At 33.4% G+C, this 20,348-nt stretch overlaps 1 protein-coding gene across 1 annotated transcript in view; it reads left to right on the plus strand.

The window, feature by feature from the left end:
• The first annotated feature begins 7,389 nt into the window (after nt 1-7,389).
• Nucleotides 7,390-20,348, plus strand: part of LOC149543325 (uncharacterized) — a 105,802-nt gene continuing 92,843 nt past the window's right edge. Inside the window, exon 1 of the mRNA XM_089798155.1 lies at nt 7,390-7,766. Within this exon, the coding sequence (XP_089654281.1) occupies nt 7,599-7,766 (168 nt within the window). The 5' untranslated portion in view covers nt 7,390-7,598. The remainder of the gene's footprint in view (nt 7,767-20,348) is intronic.

Raw genomic sequence — 20,348 nt, forward strand, 5'->3', positions numbered from 1 at the left:
GTGATTGTCGATAATGCCTGATATGAACCAAGAAGATCATATGCTAAATAGGATGCCATACGATGCAATTCATCCACATCTAATATAGCAGAAACCTCTAGTGGAGATGGTGTATCTACTATCTCATACACATCATCAAGTCTTGTGCTAGAGGATGCAACTATCAAAATGGTACCATGAGATCGTAACATATATCTGCCGCATCGATTTGAACACATCTAATGTAACTAAGTAGCAACTATGGCAATGCTAGAATATATCTGAGTCTTGATTGTATCATCTGGAACAGTCATACCTGCAACAACCATCTGTGGAGCTCTTGACATGACCAAAAAGTTTGGACCCACCATTGCTTGTTTATTAACGAGCGCAGGGGTATCCGCAGGTTTAAATCTCTCTGACAATCTACTGAGGCACTATCTAGCATGACCTGGAAAATTTGTATAATCTACATCATGATGTAAATGAAATTCTGCAAACAATTGTTTAGAAAAATAAAGAGGAAACTCATCCTTTTGTTGCCACCTATAATGCACAACTAGCTAGTGAGAATATATAAATGGTGCAACAAGTTGATCTATACACTTCATAGTCGAATAACCTCTAACCCTAGGCCTATTTGTATAAAAGGGAAACATACTTTTCACCATAGTAGTGGAGACCTCTCCATAAATCTGTGTATACTTCACAGTGCTAGTGACACTATGAGAAAGAGAAGAGTAAAAAGTCTCAATATTGATATCATCAAATGGGTTGTATGTCTCTATCATCTCAATCATATAGCATAACCAATCTCTCATAGAAATAATCTTCTCCCTATTAGGAAGAGTGGTAGAAGCCAAAAGTGTAGACTCGAGATACTCTATAGCACGAGATAACCTAACAACTGTATCTCTAAATAAATGTCGTCTCTCCTTAGAGGATGATATTGGTCTACGTGTCGTGCGTGACTTGGCACTATGACCCCCTCCCTAAACACTAGCCTCCCCCAAGGTTGTAGGTGCACCACCAGTACCATATGCCATAATGATATGCAAAGAAGATCTTTGTCTATAAATGCAGAGTTGAGATATATGTAAGTACATATAAAATTGAAAGTTAAATTTAATTTAAAACATGTAAATGTATATGTATATGTACAAAGTTGAATGTAACTAAAAAATATGTAATTTAACACACATGTTAAATATATATGAAACTTGATGTATCTAGCTCATGTATGTGAACAAAAAATATGCACATGTTATTTAGTACATAGGTTTACTATGTTAATGTTTTCTAAAATGTAACTAATTTTTAGCTATCTTGAGGTCTTAACAAGTTTTCAAAGTTTCATGTACATGCATGTTATTATAGTTTTCAAGTTTTCTAAGTTTGAAATTGGTTAAGTTTTCAAGATTGAACAACTAGAACTTATTATATTTTAGTTCTACCTAATGTTTCAAGTTACATGTTAGTTATCTATATAGGTTTGTACTATGCTAATGTTTTCTCAAATGTAATTACTTTAGTTATCTAGGTCTCAGCTTGAATTTTCTATGTTTGATGTAAAATCTACATTTATGATTAAATAGATATTTAATTAAAAAAATACTATATAGTTCTTTATCTAACATATTGATTTAGAACTATATAAAAAAAATTAACTAGTCTAAATAATCAACTACTAAAAAACTTTAAATACAATTAATTTAATTAATAAAACACTTAAAATATAATTAATTAAATTACTAAAACACTTAAAAGAAAATTAATTTAAGTAATGCTAACATGTAATAACTAAAAAAAAACAAAAACAAAAACAAAAAAAAACCACTTACCGGTTACGGCCAAAACACTCTAAACCAACAGAATTCAAAATAGTGGAAATGACCTTCCAAAAGTGATTTTTGCTTTTTTATAATATCATGCGGATTTCGGCCAAAACCTTGTATGCCAAAAGGGTTTCGACTGAAATCCCAGTGGCCACGTAGGCACATTTGTACGACTGAAGGGGTTACGGCCGAAAGCCCAAACGGTGACTTAGTTTTGTGCTTTTAACTAGTGATCAAAACATAGTCCAGAAGATGGAGGGGATGCTGGTACAAAAAAAAGGGAAAATACCACAAATCATTTTTTTTTTTTTGATATTTTCTATGTTTTAGTATTTTGTGTTTGCGGAAGGATTCAGAGCATTTTGGGCCCTAAAAGCTTCAAGAGCATGAACTCTTGATATTTGGCGATAGATAATTTGTTTATCTTTCCAATGGTGCAGACAACATGCATTTTTATGCTATGTATATAGAAAATTATTACTTCTACAAGTAGATATAAATTTTAAAATGACTCTTTATTAGTTTTCCCATTAAGACTTCCCCTTAAGGCAACCCCTTAAGACATCCCATTCTATGGGTTTCCCTTACGACCTCCCCTTAAGACTCCCCCTTAAGACCTCCCCTTAAGACAACCCCTTAAGACATCCTAAATTAGGACAACCCCTTTACTGATTAAATGCACTCTTAAAATTGATTCTATAGCACGTATTACATTCTTTATGTTCGTACGTATTCTTTGTGTTCTTATATGTATTAAATTTAGTGATGAACATGTATTATTATATATATTTTGTGTATATATGTACGGTCTGATGTATATATATGTACGTACATCCCATTAGGACTTCCCCTTAAGAGCTCCCATTAAGAATTCCTTAAGACAACTCCTTAAGACATCCTAAATTAGGACAACCCCTTTTTTGATTAAATGCACTCTTGAAATTGATTCTATAGGACGTATTACATTCTTTACGTTCATATGTATTCTTTGTGTTCTTATATGTATTAAATTTAGTGATTAAATGTTGTAACACATGTATTCTTTACTGGTACTCTTTATGTTCTTAAATATGTATCAAATTTATTGATTAAATGTTGTAACACATGTACAAAATAACACATGATCTATGAAATAAAAATATGAATATTGAAAACATACATACATTCAACATGAACATAATACATGAACATAATATGTACATCTACAAAATAACACATCTATGAAATAATGTACCCATGTAAAATGTATCCAAAATACCATATAAATTGTCTCCAAAATACAACATCAAATGTCTCTAAAATACCATGTACATCAAATGTACCTGAAATAACATGTATCCATATAAAAGTGTTTGAAATAACACATGTATCTTAAATAACATGTCTCCATATCAAAGTATCTGAAATGACATGCGTAGATATAAAATGTCATGGGCAATATCAATGAAATAACCATGTAAAATAAGATCAACCACATCCCCCTCCTGATCCATGACCCCAAAAAGCTCTATGATTTGGGTCTGAACCCTGTGTCAAATGAAAGAAATTTGTTAAATTATAAAATTATACATACGTGCATGTATTATATCATATGTACACACACACACACACACACACACACACACACACACACACACACACACACACACACACACACACACACATCTATCAAATATACAATAAAAAATGCAACATACCTGTGACTCATGTCGTATAGGACCTGTTGGGGTCTAAAGATCTCCAAAACACAACATACTATCACTAAGACCCTATAGAACACACATGTATGTACACAAGTTAAATTGAATCACTTGAATATATGTATGTCTCTAAGTACATGTATAAAAGCTCAAGTACACTAAACTTATACTTGTGTAAATTATAGTAACAAATAAATTTAAATGTATAAATTTATATTTACCATAGCATCATGTAATGCTTTGCCGCTCTGACTGATATCTAAATCATGTAGTGATAGAGTAGCCTGGTCCAAGTTGACCGTCTCATCTGAAATCATAGTGGTAAATAGACCCTATTGTACTGTGGGGGCCTGAGCATGGGGAAGTGCTATAGGAGGTGGGGGGGGGAGGTGTTGTAGGGCCCTCTGTAGCAATAGGTGCTACAGGATCCTGAGTAGGTGTGGGGATGGGTGCTGTAAGGCCCTTTGTAGGAGCAAGTGCTGTAGAAGGTGTAGGGATATCCTCCTGTCTCTGCGAGGGTTGTTATCCTATTGTGCATGATAGAATATGGATGATGTGTCCACTAATGTCACGAAGAGGAATCCTCGTGATTGTCGATAATGCCTGATATGAACCAAGAAGATCAGATGCTAAATAGGATGCCATATGACGCAATGCATTCGCATTTGATATAATCTAAACCTCTAGTGGAGATGGTATATTTACTATCTCATACACATCATCAACTCCTGTGCTAGAGGATGCAACTGTCAAAATGGTACCATGAGATTGTAACATATATCTACCACATTGATTTGAAGACATCTCATGTAACTACGTAGCAACTGTGGCAATGCTAGAATATATCTGAGTCTTGACTGTATCATCTGGAATAGTCATACCCGCAACAACCATCTGTGGAGCTCTTGGCATGACCAAATGGTTTGGACCCACCATTGCTCGTTTATTAACAAGCGCAGGGGTATCCGTAGGTCTAAATCTCTCTAACAATCTACCAAGGCCCTGTCTAGCATGACCTGGAAAATCTGTATAATCTACATCATGATGTAAATGAAATTGAGGAAACTCATCCTTTTGTGGCCACCTCTAATGCGCAACTAGCTAGTGAGAATATATAAATGGTGCAACAAGCTCATCTATACACTTTGTAGCCGAATAACCTCTAACCCTAGGCCTATTTGTATAAAAGGGAAACATACTCTTCACCATAGTAGTGGAGACCTCTCCATGAATATGTGTATACTTCATAGTGCCAGTGACATTGTGAGAAAGGGAAGAGTAAAAAGTCTCAATACTGATATCATCAAATGGGTTGTATGTCTCTATTGTCTCAATCATATAGAATAACTCATCTATCATAGAAATAATCTTCTCCCTATTAGAGAGAGTGGTAGAAGCCAAAAATGTAGACTCGAGATACTCTATAGCATGAGATAACCTAGCAACTGTATCTCTAAATAAACATTGTCTCTCCTTAGAGGATGATATCGGTCTACGTGTCGTGCCTGACTCGGCACTATGACCCCCCCTAAACACTAGCCTCTCCTAAGGTCGTAGGTGCACCGCCAGTACCATATGCCATAATGATATGCAAAGAAGATATCTGTCTATAAATGTAGAGTTAAGATATATGTAAGTAGATATAAAATTGAAAGTTAAATTTAATTTAAAACATGTACATGTATATTTATATGTACAAAGTTGAATGAAACTAAAAAATATAGATCGTTTTAATTTAACACACATGTTAAATATATATTGAAACTTGATGTATCTAGCTCATGTATGTGAACAAAAAATATGCACATGTTATTTAGTACATAGGTTTACTATGTTAATATTTTCTTAAATGTAACTAATTTTTAGCTATCTCGAGGTCTTAACAAGTTTTCAAAGTTTCATGCACATGCATGTTATTATAGTTTTCAAGTTTTCTAAGTTTGAAATTGGTTAAATTTTAAGTTTTCAAGTTTGAACAACTAGAACTTATTATAGTTTAGTTCTACCTAATGTTTCAAGTTACATGTTAATTATCTATATAGGTTTGTACTATGCTAATATTTTCTCAAATGTAATTACTTTAGTTATTTAGGTCTCAGCTTGAATTTTCTATGTTTGATGTAAAATCTAAATTTATGATTAAATAGATATTTAATTAAAAAATACTATATAGTTCTTTATCTAACATATTGATCTAGAACTAAAATAAATAAATAAACTAGTCTAAATAATCAACTACTAATTTTTTTTAAATATAACTAATTTAATTAATAAAACACTTAAGAAAATAAATAAATTAACTAGTCTAAATAATCAACTACTAAATTTTTTAAATATAACTAATTTAATTAATAAAACACTTAAGATATAATTAATTAAATTACTAAAACACTTAAAAGATAATTAATTTAAGTAATGCTAACATGTAATAATTTAAAAAAAAAAAAAAAAAAAAAAACCACTTACTAGTTATGGTCGAAACACTCTAAACTAACATAATTCAAAATAGTGGAAATGACCGTCCAAAAGTGATTTCCGCTTTTTTATAATATCATAGGCGTTTCGGCTGAAACCCTATATGCCAAAAGGGTTTCGACTAAAACCCAAGTGGCCACGTAGGCGCGTCTGTACGACCGAAGGGGTTACGACCAAATCCCTTTTGGCCGAAAGCCCAAACGGTGACTCAATTTTTTGCTTTTACCCAATGATCAAAATATAGTCCAAAAGATGCAGGGGGATGTTGGTACAAAAAATGGAAAAATACCAAAATCATTTTTTTTTTTTTGATATTTTCAATGTTTTAGTATTTTGTGTTTGCGGAGGGATTCAGAGCATTTTGGGCCCTAAAAGATTCAAGAGCATGAACTCTTGATATTTGGCAATAGATAATTTGTTTATCTTTCCAACAATGTAAATGGCATGCATTTTTATGCTACGTATATAGAAAGTTATGACTTTTACAAGTAGACATAAATTTTAAAATGACTCTTTATTAGTTTTCCTATTTTGTTTTGTAATAAACATTATGTGGGCCGTTCATTTCTTCTCAAAGGGATGTTGGTGACCCTTTAGATCCATCATACTTTGTATTTAAAACTTGAATTCTGAATGAAATGGATCACTTTTTGGCTTGCATAAATCTATTGTTGCAGTTTATCTATTTTCAACTAATTCACAATATCATAGGTTCTACATAGGTATTGTCATTTGAATTCTTAATTCAAATCACCGGTGGAGAGGTTATTCTTATAAAATAGATTAAAATATTACTTAGAGCCAAACAGATACACTTTCAATCAGCGTTTGAGTTGGTGTTGGTTTATTGGTATCACTTTTTTTAGCTATTAGATAGAAGTGTACTTATAGATTTCATCTTGCCCATTACTCGCTTTGTGGGTAAGTGGATTCTTTCCTAAAGAAAAAATATTGGTAATACCCTTTCAAAATCTCTCAACTTCTTGCTTACCTTGAGTTGCTCCAATAAACAGTGAGAAGGGGGAGCCTTCTCTCCAAAGTAGGAGAGACTATCCCATACATTGTGGCTAGTCTACCTATTTTGCATTTAGATTTTAATAAATTATCGGTTGCAAAATATCCATTCAACAAGAACAATGTAGACAAATCTACAATTGACATAATTTATTCAACAAAAGATATATTGAAAAATAAAAAATGCTCATCATCAATTTAGTGAAAAAAAAAAAAAAAAACCTAATTAGTAAAATTAAGTTTACAATTTATGTCTCATAAAAACTATGTTTAGTTAAAATTATCCACTATCCACCGAATACTTATACGACCGTCGAAATTTATAAGGTAGGAGGACCGGTGAAAGGGACAAGCGTTACAAAAGTGATGACCAATTTAACTTTTGCAAAGGCAAAAAAATATTCTGGAATCTAAGAAATTAAAAAGTCAAAAGATCAACACGAGTCGAAGCAAAGCAAGGTAGACCAGGAAATATCTGTAGTCTCAGTAGTTTCGTAGAACAGACCAAGACTTTTCCTTGGTTAGGCTCGTGTATTTCCATCTTCAAACAAAAACAATAATATAGATCCCTTGCTTTGAGATTAAAGGGAAAACAATGGAAGAGTTGTGTACAGTGTGCATGGAGCCACTAAAGTGGATAGGCTATGGACAATGTGGGCATCGAAGTGTCTGTTCACTGTGCATTGTGAGGTTGCGCTTCATTGTAGGCGACATGACTTGTTGTATCTGTAAACAGTATTGCCCTACTGTCTTCATTACTAAGGTGCCGATTTCAGTCATGTATGCTTTTCTGTGATTTTTTTTGGTTATGCTTAGTTCTAGGAGTTTGACGAGCACTCATGAAATTTTACCATGATCACTCATCCATGGCTTTGGATGCATTCTTTTTATTTCATTTTATTGGATGTATTCTTATACTAGCTGGCTAAGGGCACACGTATAAGAAAATCTGTTTTATTCTCCATGATAGGTTTTGAATAGAAGCTGTGAATACATGGTTGGAAGAATTGTAAACTATCATCAGTACAATTTAATCAATTTGATGACGAATCGATTTGAACGCATGGAGTGGGTCCTATGCTTCCAGTGTGTAGTTTGGAAGATGTGATCTCACCAAAACTGCATCTTTTGAGCCCTAGTTTGTCAAGATTGTCCGGTACCTTGTTTTGGCCTGAATTTCTTTTAAAACCTAAGCATACGGCTGTAATAAGAAGGTATCCCATCCGGTGACTTGAGGTAGGTGTCGAATTTACGTCAATGCATGTGTGTTAGTTTCCATGTTTGCCCGAGTCGAGAGATTTCTCAATCGATTAATTGTCCCGACTCCTAATATGTGGGTTAACTTTTGAGAACTGAAGCCTCACTAACTTAAATTAAAAACACATTTTTGTTGTTTTTTAATTGCGTTTCGTTTGGAGTCAGTTGATTCCATTGCTCCTTCAGCAGATTTTCGAAGTCGCAGGAACTTGAAATGTTCTCACTTCAAAGGTCAAGATGTCATATTTTTAGATCCCAAACTTTATGTGGAGATTGAGATGTTCCTTTAGGTAGACATTATTTTTGTTTTGGTTTATCATTCTAGCATACAATAGAAGTTCATGATGCAGTCCGACTAGCTGCCATGTTAAGCTAAGGCCGTTGTCTGAATTTTAATACTGTGATCACGATCTAATTGTTGCTCCTGGCTCTTTATTGTCCTCGATGACACAACACTAACTTTCTCAAGTGACTCGTGCATATTGATTGTGATGATAGCATCCATGGCAATAATATTTGCTGCATAGGGGTCCATGAAAATGTGAGATTGATTAACAGATTGATTTTGGTTCTTCATGACCATGATAGCATGATAGTTTGCACATACATAACAGTGATCCTTCACTCACAACATTGTGACTTCTTCATTGATTGTGATCAGGTGTTTAAGAATGATTGGTACAGATATCTACATTTGTCATATTCATTTGCACAATAGATTATGTGTTCCACATATTACTTCTGAGCATAAAAAAAGTATTTTTCTCGTTAATCTTACTTGACAGCCTCTACACGATGAGCTTTGATTCAATAAGAATATTGTCAGTATTCCAAAGGTCATTTCAAGTGCATATTCTTTTAAGTTTTGGCAATTCAGTTACTGATCACTTTGACACTATCTTGATTGAGCATGGTGTTAAAGTTGTAGCTTCCTCTGGATTGAATTGATCTAGAGTTAATCTCTAATGGTTATTGGTTATTTGATTAATCATAAATTATATATATATTGCTGTTAATTATGTCTAATGATTATTAGCTCACCATAACCAATATTGATTAACATAGAGACACGTCTCTTCCATTCCTATATATATGCATTTGGATCTACACTTGGAACACACAGAAATATAGGCAGTGCTTAGTACATTTGTAGTGATCCCTTAGCTTAACATGGTATCAGTGCTAGCCTACAAATGTAAGATGAGAAGAAATAAGTAGATAGAACAAAATTCTAGTCATTATCATATGCAAAATTCAAACATCAAATCAGATTAATGACTGCAATAAGAAGTAAGTTGATCTAATTCAATATAGCAGGGTCAAAGTTGGATCACCAAAAGATGGTGAGCTAAAGAGGTGGATCCTGTTCTGAATTGTGCAGGATATTCATGTTGAACTGGGCAAGCCAAAGCAATGAATGCTCAATGATTTGAAGTAACCATGGACTGCTTGGGATGTTCTCAGAATCTGGATGACGGGGATCTGCATGTTGTTCCAAAAATCTGATGAATGTCTACAATTTAGAGATAGGTAGTGTGCATTTTGTTTGGAGCAGATCAGTTTTGATGTCGGAAAAGAAAGCTAGTGGGATTCTATGTCTCAGATCAAGTGGATGTTGACACCCCATGTTCAGTGTCTGGATTTGGAGGTGGTTGTAGTAGAGCACTTCAATGTGGTTGCGTGGATCTCCTTGATGTCAGCTTGATATGAATGTTGTAAGAGAGGAATGGGAAATTGCAATGTGACAGGGATTTTTTGAAAAAGGCGAACAAATGTTCTTTATCTATGTGGTATGTGCGTGTGTCGTTGTGGCATCAGAACACGGTTCATGGGGTGTAGGTTTGGTGACATCACTTGGGATATTTAGTCATATCTCAAGCTGGCACAATCAATAAGCTTATACCAAATGCTTATAATAGCAAGCCTGCATAATCAGTTATCTTATAACAAATGCTTTCAACGTTGAGGTTGTTCTCTTGACGATAGTTGCTGCATTAGTTACGACTTGCAAAATGCTTGGAGCATTCCTTGGATCTGGCCTACACACTAACAATGACAAACAGAGATACCATTTTGTTGATTACTAGAAATAGTGAGAGCACTTCCCAAATAATTTTTTTTGAAGACAAATACCACAGTCTGGTATAAGCATCTTTACTGGTTATACTCAAGCTCCGATTACTAGATATGAACATTGTGAACAAGGAACCTAAATATGCATGTGGATTCTAATCAGTTTCATTAAACACAGACGTATCTTATCCCTCTAGCACCTTCAGATTGCAATAGGAGATTGAGTCATTGTTTTATCGCTCCATCCTTATCTGACATGATAGCAATAAATAGATGCATATGATAGATTGCAACACCAACTCATAACTTCTGTTGTGATGCTTTTGTGGAAATGCAGAAGCAAGTACATAGAAGCCTGTAAGTATATTTTAAATGGACATGGGCATCCAAAGGAGTAAAATTAATCACAGAAATGGCGGCTGTATAAAATGAAAATAGAAATATTTCTAATTCCCTATCTGACGTGTCAATCTTAAATTCTGGATCACCAATGAAAGGCACCGATTAACCAAATGTATGGCAAAAGTAACAGCATAAACTTTGTCTTTTATTCAAACATAACAACAGTCATTTTTGGTGTTGAGTTTATTCATGGATGTCAAACTGGCTAATCATCCAATTGTACAAACTAAAAGTGGTTAGAAGACTAGTCAACAATATTTTTGGATTGTTGCTAAATATAAAGAAAAACAATTCTACCTTGCCATGTTTCATAAACAGAGATGAAAATCGTTACAAATTGGAGCCAACCGGTTTTGACACGATAAAATACAAATTTGCAAATAAAAGTTATTCTAAACATGGGGATGCTTGAAAGTTTTAATAAAACTAATTAAGAAATAGTAATATCAGTTTTGAAAATGGTCCAACCGTGTTTATTAGTCCGAATCTTTTCAAAATATCTTTAAAAGCAGCCTTCTTATTTGGGAATTTATATATGAGAACATTGAGATAGTGAGAGAGTGAGTGAATAAAACAATGTTCTGTGGATTGTCTGAGACTTAATAAAATAGAGAGACTCACATTTTCTTAGGCCCACTTCACTTGAATCCTTGAAACAACACACATGCATCCATTAAAAGTATTAAGGGATTTTGGCAATATTGAGTTTGTTGTTCTTCCATTTAATATATTCAAATAGTGTAGGAGAACAATGATTGTTGCCTATGCAAAAGATGAAATTGTTGATAAGGAGTGCAAGCAATAGACACAAAGTTAAATATCACAACTCACACCCTCAATCATATCCAAGTCAACAGAGAAATGGATATAGAAGATGGGAGCTGGATAAATCAAGCAACTCATGTAATGAATAATCTTGTCCATGCTAGAATCTAGTCAATGATATATATTGTGCTCAGGCCATGGAATGTAAGGAGGTGATTATAAAGTGTTCATATTATCACTAGTGGAGTATTTTAGTGAAAGCAATATAACATGTTGAAAATAGAATTCAAAATTGAAAAGAAAGGACAATGAAGACTACTGAGGATTATAATCAGATATTTCCAATTCAATATAAGAGTGAGAATTTCACATTGTAGCGGGGAATAATAACTAATGTTCCATTCCCATTGTTTGACAAATGCTTATATGGAATCATTTTATGATTTGTTGCATATGGACCTTCATTGGAGCGATTTGTATTAAGGATGTTGATGTACAAATAAGTATTTATTATTCTTAAGTATTACATTTATCTACTCATTATAGTTTCTCTGTCATTTGCATTTTTATATGTACTATATGAGTTATTTTCCTTGATCTTTTTTGTTGTATCTAAGTTGATCTTGTAGGAAAAAAAGAATGGTACGTTAGGCAACTTATGACAGTAGCTTCGAAGAAGTTGTGATTAGGTTGAATAAAATGAGGCTCTCGAAGCAAATATCTTTGATGATTGAGATTATGAGCATCCTTCTACATTAAGAGGGAGTATGACACTTCTTCAAAGGCAATGCAAAAGCTTAAAAGATTGATACTCAGAGGGAGTCTAGAAACACGTGTGACTGCATGATTTTGATGGGCCTACTCCTGTGTATATCACGAGGAAGTAATGACTTATCACTTAAAAAAAGTAAAAAGTAAAAAAAATCAGAAGATCGATATTAGATTCAAAGAGAGTCTGATAGGCATCCTTGGGCAAAGTCTCTAAGGGAGTAACTACATGACCCAACTTCCTAGGATCATTGTTTAGAGGGAGAATTTTGAGATGTAATCCATTGTGAATAATATCTTCTCTATGAGGGAGAAGTTCTAAGTGAAATTCCTGGTAATACATTCTTCTCTATGATTGACAAGTTGAGGTGAAAGCTCCTGTTCCATCCTTTGGCTTGGTTCACGGTGGTTATTATTTTGCATATGTGCATTATGTCATGAAAAGTGACTATCTTTTATATATATATATAGAGGGTAGCTATTGAAAGGTGTGTTGTCCAGCATTTTGTCACCACAAAATCTTGGTAACAATACAAAACTTTTTCAAGCTAGTTTCACATATCTCTAAGTTTGAATTTGATATTCAATTGTTTAATGTTGATCAATGAATCGACTTCAATTCATATATCAAATTGTTTTACTAAAGGTTTTCGTCAAGTCTTTTTCGTTTTGGTTTCTGTGGAGCCTTTGCTTGATTTTTGAGGCCTTTATTGTCCTTTTCTTTGCTTTTGAGTTTGTGTTTGTTGATTTTTAGTCCTTTGGTTTAACTCATGTCATGGCTTTCGATTTTCCCTTTGATTTGATCTAACTTAGAGCTCAATCGAAGTTGTTAGTCAAGAGATATGGTCGTTTCAGTGTCTCAAAAGTGGACCTTTTTGATGCAACAACACAAAGTAAAAATATCATGTTATATTTCTAATTTGACATTCATTTTTTGAAAAATATAATTTAAATTCACTTTATGTTATGTTTTTAAGTTACTTTATCTTTTAATTTTTCACTTAAAGTAACTATAATGCACTTTATGTTATAATTTTAAGTTGAGTTACTTCTTGATTTTTCACTTAAAGTCACTATATAAACTATACAGTTTCAGTTTAATTTTTGATTTTTAAATCAAATGCTCATTTAAATTTTACTTTTTAAATGATATTTATGTGTTATATTTTTAGTATGATATATAAATATTTTTTTTGTCCCATTAAAGTAACATTTTAATGAAATTAAATTGATATGTGTTTGATAAATGATTTTAAGTTATCAAAAGTGTGACATTTTATATGCAATTACATGTAAAATCCATCAAAAGTGGACATTTTACATGTCATTGCATATAAAGTTAAACTTGAAATCAAAAGTGGACCTTTTTGATGTCATTACATCAAAAGGTAAGTTTTTGTGTCATTGCATCAAAAAAGTGAGATACAACTTAAAATATATATTGCACCCCAAAAGGTCCGATTTTGACCATATGCATATTTTAAAATGTGTTATGCACTCCAAAAGTTCCGATTTTCTTTGTTGAAAGTTTTTAAAATATGCAAGTCACTCCAAAAATTCCGATTTTAATCAAAAGCATATTTTAAAACATGCATATCAGCCCAAAAGGTCCGATTTTGGAAGAACACATGCATTTGCTCTCCAATGACCCGATTTGGCTCATTGTGAGAGATTTACTTGGCGGATTTGCATGAAATCTTTCTCATTAGGGTTGTTTTTGCTTGGCATGGATTTTCCATCATAAAAAATGGATTCATCTTGTTGAAAGACATTTTTCTAAACTCCTTCCAAAGGCACATTTTTGGAAAAATCTTCAAAAAACATCATTTTTGGCTCAAGTTTTGGCCCAAAGAGGAATCGATTTGGCTTTTTAAGTGTATTACGTTACATTGTGACTCATGTTTTGGTGTTTAAAAGCCAAAACGTTTTTGTTTAATGCCTTTTATGAATTATGTTTTTGCTTAAAATGCTCAGAAAATTGAGGTTTTTATCCACTTTTATGTGTTTTGAAGTCACCTTTTTGCATTTGGATCCATGCATTGGCATTTGGGGAAGTCGTTTTTGCATTCACAAGTCAAAAATAACTCAAAAACATACATTTTTGGCCACTTTTTTGCAAAAATGGCTTAGATTTTTGCATAAAAAAGTCATGTTTTTGTTCAAAAAACTCAAAAAATGACATTTCCAGCCCATACCAAGGATCAAGAGGGATTGTTTTTGAGTTTTAAATGCATGATATTATCTTTGGAGACCATGTATTTGGCACTTTCATGTCAAATTCGACCCTTCATTGCTCATTAATATTTGTTAAATGCAAGTACGGAAAAAGTCAAAAAGTTGTTTGAAAATTTGGATTTGAGGAAGAATTGGTCTTCAAAGTTTATGATTCTTGCTATTTTGGCTCTTTGATCCCCAAGTAAGTGGACATTTTCTAACTTGCTCATCAATTCATGCTTATCTTGCTATTTCCATGCATATTATGGCTTGTTATTGCACAATTGTCCAAATATATGCCATGAATAGTGCATTTTTCCTTTAAAAATGTTGAAATGGTTCATTTTCATATTTTTGGTTTTTCCCCAAATTCCAAATTCAAATTTGCATGTTGAAGTGCTTTGCATTGTGACATGTTTGAGTCACTTTCCAAATGTACGTTTTTCTTTTGAGTTTTTGTGTTCTGTGCTTGCTTGCCGGTTATCTCCACTTTGGAGAAGTCACAAGTTCTTTCCCAAGAACTACTTGTTGTTTCACTTCATGCGAAAGCATCATCACATTCCACTTTCATCTTCCATGTCAGAACGCTTCACATCTCATCTGACAAATGCGATTACATGTTTTCCATTTCATTCACCATCCACACATGCATGTAAACCCATTTTCTGCTTCCATTTTCACTCATCTCACTTTCCATTTCTCATTACATGTTGCATTTACATGTAATCCATTTCTGTGCAATGACATCTTGAAAGTCCAAGTTACTTTTTAATAGTCAAAAGTTCTCATTTGCACGCATTCCCATGCACCAAGCACTTTACTTCAAAAAAAAAAAGAAGAGTTAAAGTTGCTGATGGAAAGTTATTCTGAGCTTACATCCAGACATCGTCAAGAAGGTTTTCAAAGTGTTAGAGAATCCAGAATGTGTCAATTTACAAAGGAGAATTCATGAAAACTTGAGCAAGAAAAGCTGGATCACATCAAGTTTTCAAATGACAATGGACAATTCATCAGAGTTAGAGTATATTAAAAGACGCAACACCATGGTTATCAAGGTGAATGCAACAGTACAAAGTACAGGAACTTCCGATCCTGTGATCATTCGGGATTGCATCGTCAAGTACAAGGCCTTTTAGGACAATCCCTAGGATTGTTTCAATTCTCTTCCGTCTTCTTTCTTCTTCTTTCATGTTTGTAATTGAAGAGAATGTATTATATGAAAATTTATAATTACATGTGATATGACTTACATGCAATGCAAGTTGCATGTACATGAAAAGATGTGATGTGAGTTGCACATGCAGTTGCATGCAACCCTATATTTTATCTTTTAGCTAGACTAGGTCAAAGTTGGTTGAGTTCCCACTTTTTCCTCCACCTTTTTCTCAAAACCTGTGCCTATATAAAGGAGTGCCCCCTCATTGTATATCATCTTTTGTTGTATGCAAGGAAGCTCTGCCACATTTGTGGAAGCATAACTTTGATTGTGTAGTATGAATTTGGGAGAAAAGTGAATAAAAAAAACAATTAGATTTGAAGCTTTGATTGGAAGCAGTTGTGATAGAGCAAATTAGAAGCTTTGACTGTAATTTGTGCCTATTTTCTTGATTCATGTTATAATTGTATGTTCAATAAAAAGGGCATAGTGATTTAAGAAGCAGTCGGACACAAAGCTTTCACTGGAAGCAGTTGTGGAAATATATAGCTAGAAGCTTTGTTTGTAGCTTATACTTCTTTCTTGATTCGCAAAATAGTTAAGTTATTTTTACTTTTAGGAGTCTTTGTGCCTTAATTGTAAACTTTTTCCATATAGAAGTACGATCAGACTTAGAGCCAAATCGGTACATTTTCAGCTAGCCTTTGAGTTAATGAAGGTTTATTAGTATCACTGTTTCCACTTCTTGATAGAAGTGTAGTTTATTAGTATCACTGTTTCCACTTCTTGATAGAAGTGTAGTTAGAGATTCACCTTGCCCATTACTCGCTCTACGAGTAAGTGGATTCTTTCTTGAGAAATAAGAAGAAATGATATCGGTAACACCCATTTTATAAAATTTCTCGACTTCTTGCTTACCTTGAGTTGATCCAAGGAACGGTGAGAAGGGGGAGCTTTCCCTTTAAGGTAGGAGAGACTCCATCTCACACGCTATGGCTAGTCATTCCAGTTTGCGACTAGATTTTTACCCAAAATTGTCGATTGCAAAATATCCACCAAACAAGGTGACGATCTTATCAATAGTTGGACCTGTTATCATGACATACCACATTAAGTTGCTGTCCCGGAGTGCTGGAACTCATGATAACGAATGTATCATGATTGGACTACATTAAGTTGCTATCTCGGCATGTTGGATATCATGATACTTGTCATGATAGAGTTCATGACATATTGATGACTTGTTATCCGATCAACTTCATTAAGTTGTTGTCTGGGAGTGCCGGAAATCAAATAACTTATTCTCTTGATAGACATCACTTGTTTGATGTGAGTGCACATATCAAGTGAATATCACTAAGGTAATGAAACATAAATGATTCAATCCTCCCTCAGTAAGAGGGAGTGTTAAAGTTGTAGCTTCCATCGGATTGAATTGATCTAGAGTTAATCTCTAATGTTTATTGGTTAAACATTATTGCATTTGATTAATCTATATATATATATATATATATTGCTGTTAATTATGTCTAATGATTATTATCTCACCATAACCAATACTTATTAACATAGAGACATGTCTCCTCTACTCCTATATATATGCATTTGGATGTGTACTTGGAACACACAAAAATATAGGCAGTGCTTAGTACATTTGCAATTATCCCTTAACACATGGTTCAGTTCATTAGCACATATTGTTGATATACAGTGATAAAAGGGATCAAATTTCAAACTTGGCAATAAAAGGCTCATTTGATATACAGAGTTTCTCATAAAAATAACTATCTTCCAAAACTTAAGTCACTTTAAGTGACTAAAATGAACTTTAATTCATGCTGCCTAAGTTTACTTAGGTCTTTGAGAAACGTTACATCTATATTGGCATTGTAACAAAAGTATTTCTTTAGACATTGTGACAAGAAGCAGTTGTTGTTTTCATCCACATATTTTCATAGTGGCAAGCATACTTGATTGTTTTTTTACAAAGATAAATTGGGAAGTCAGGGTGCGGCTCATCTATGGCATGACCCATGCTAAATTGTGAGCTAAGGATCATTCAGCTTTTTTTGGTATTAAAATCAGTTCTTTCTGTTTTTGGATACATGGAAACTGCATAATATATGCAGTTACAGTTGAAATTTGTATTAGATATGGGTGCAGTATAAAAGGATAGCAATGATTGGGAATTCTTCTAGAGATATGATTATAGTTCTCTGAAGACTTAAGTTGAAAAATAGAGTTAAGGCAGTTACATTGAAGATTTTTGAAGCCCAACAATGGCACAGTAAACTGGATTAGGAAAAAGGTATCAGTACTTTTTGTTTTACATCTTGTTGGCAGTCTATTGTTATCTCAAAATCTTGGTATTTTATTAATCATTCTGTGTTTTTCTGCTAAGTTACAATTCTTGTCAATAGGAGTCATACGAATGTTATCAAAGGATTTTTAGTTTGAATTTCTTTTATGATTTCTTTACGTTCATAGTAGTGTAACATTGGTGCTTGGTTACGCTGGGAAATTGGGACTAGTTTCCGGAATGGGGTGACAAAGGGCCCCAATTTTGGGATGGCGGAGGGAGGATGGTAGGATAATGACAGGGGGCGGGGGGTGTTGTATACTATGCATATAGAACTTGAAATGCTAGTAACGAAATGATGTTTCAGTATAACATACCAAATTGAAATACTTGAACATAGCAAAATTGCAACACAAAACAAAACTATTGAACATTCAACATAGTAACATAGAACATACCCAATAGTAACATTCAAAATTCAAATAGAAGTTCAAGCAACCATTCTAGTGCCAGCATGGTTGTGGAATGGCGGAGGTGGGGGTACTCCGGTTCTCCAAGTCCCTGGTGGGGACATCTTGGGGACGGGAACTTTGAGGTTTGGGGGGGGTGTGAGTTCCCAGGTTACACTGATTCATAGTTAGTCTTATTATTTACTTGAAGCCCTGTTATTAACGGTTTTCTTTGATAAAGGTTTTTGTGTTCTCAAAATAAACCCTGGATGGGATTGTTTTTGTTCGAGTTTTTTAACACCCGAGTTTGTTATTTATCCTTCATTTTGTTTTATGCTCAAACATGTATTATGAGTTACTTCTATACAGGGCTTGTCAGTTTTAGTCTCTACAGATTGAATATCAAAGTAAACCCCTGTTTGTGTTAAAACGTCTTTCAACTTCATCTGAAGTTATTGCAGAAATTTGTTAGTTCAATAGATTTACATTCAAATTCTTGATAAAGGTCTTAGCTGAGGCAGAACAACGAAGATATTGTATTGTTGAGATGTTGATGAAAACATGATCATTCTATTTGTAACTGTCAAGGAATGATTAGAAGTTGGCAAAAGATTTGAAGAGTTTGATCAGTTATAGTAGTGGTTATTATTCAGTTCATAATGAGTTCCTTTGACAATCTTTACATTGTTTATATTCATTGTCAATTTGAAAATATATAAGCAGAGATCATTTGATGTATGTAAAGAACATCTTTCATCAGTTCCTGATATTGTAAATGAGATAAACTCATGAACCTTTTAGTTAAAAATAATTCAAACAATGAGATTATCATATATTGTGTTTATTGAGACAAATTGCACAGGAAGTTTTATTTTCCAGACAGAGAGGATTGTAATATATTACAGAAGTTCAAAAGAATGAAATTGTTATATTTTCATTAAGATAAGGAATTGATCTGTAGAGTACATATAATGTACTATTGCATGAAAAGTTTATTTATGTGCAATGATATATTGTATGAATTCTTAGATTGATGTGATACACATGATTCTTGAGTCTCAGACCAAGATATGCATTGTAATGAAACAGAGGTATTACTCTGTATTTTGAAATTAATAAAGAGCTTTGTAAAGGCTGCAAGCCCAGTGAAGCATTGTAAGTCCTGTAGAAGGCCAGTGATGCACATATTGTCAGTGAGACACACAAATGACAAGTGAGATCCTTTAGCCAATGAGGCTTTTTGAAATTGTCAGTGAGACAGTTGTATATTCAGTGGGGTGTTGTAGAAGGATATTTTCAAATTAAGCCAGTGAGGCATTTTGAGTGGTTTTTTACCTGGAGGGTTCCACTCAGGGCAATTCACTTGACTCAGGGCAATTTGCTTGTATCGTCTATTTGTGGTTTTGGTTATTCTTTCAGTGTGTATTGTCGGAATGTTTTTATTTACTTGTGCAAAAGATTAAAAAGTTATTTAGATTTGCCTTGAAGCATTGATTCACCCCTTTCTCCGTGCTTTTGAAACTCCAATACTATTTGGAGTCGTAACATGATCTCAAGTTTTTACAAGTAAACTGACAATCACCAAGTAGTACAGAGATTCTAGAGTTGAGTTGCAAATGAGTATGTATTTGTAAGAACATGGCAAGTAATTAAATATCTTTCTGTTGATTTTGTGTAACTTTAATGTCTATAGGTATATTTTCTATCTCCGTAGTCTATGCTACTTATGTTATTTGTGTCCAAAGAAATGTGTGTGTTTAACTGTCTTCTTTGAGTTGTCCCTACTGTAAATATTAGTTACTTTCTAATATTTAGTTAGCTGTTAGTTATCTATTAGCTAGAATATAATGCTTCTATTCTTGACGACTATCTTAAGGAAACATCGTCTATTCATTTGTATATATTGATCATTTGATCCTTGTCAATAACAATCAAGTTTTCTACCAATTACATCCCATAATA

The sequence above is a fragment of the Cupressus sempervirens genome, chromosome 8 (genome assembly GCF_028749045.1).
Source record: "Cupressus sempervirens isolate cs-2001-9-10 chromosome 8, ASM2874904v1, whole genome shotgun sequence".
NCBI lineage: Eukaryota > Viridiplantae > Streptophyta > Pinopsida > Cupressales > Cupressaceae > Cupressus > Cupressus sempervirens.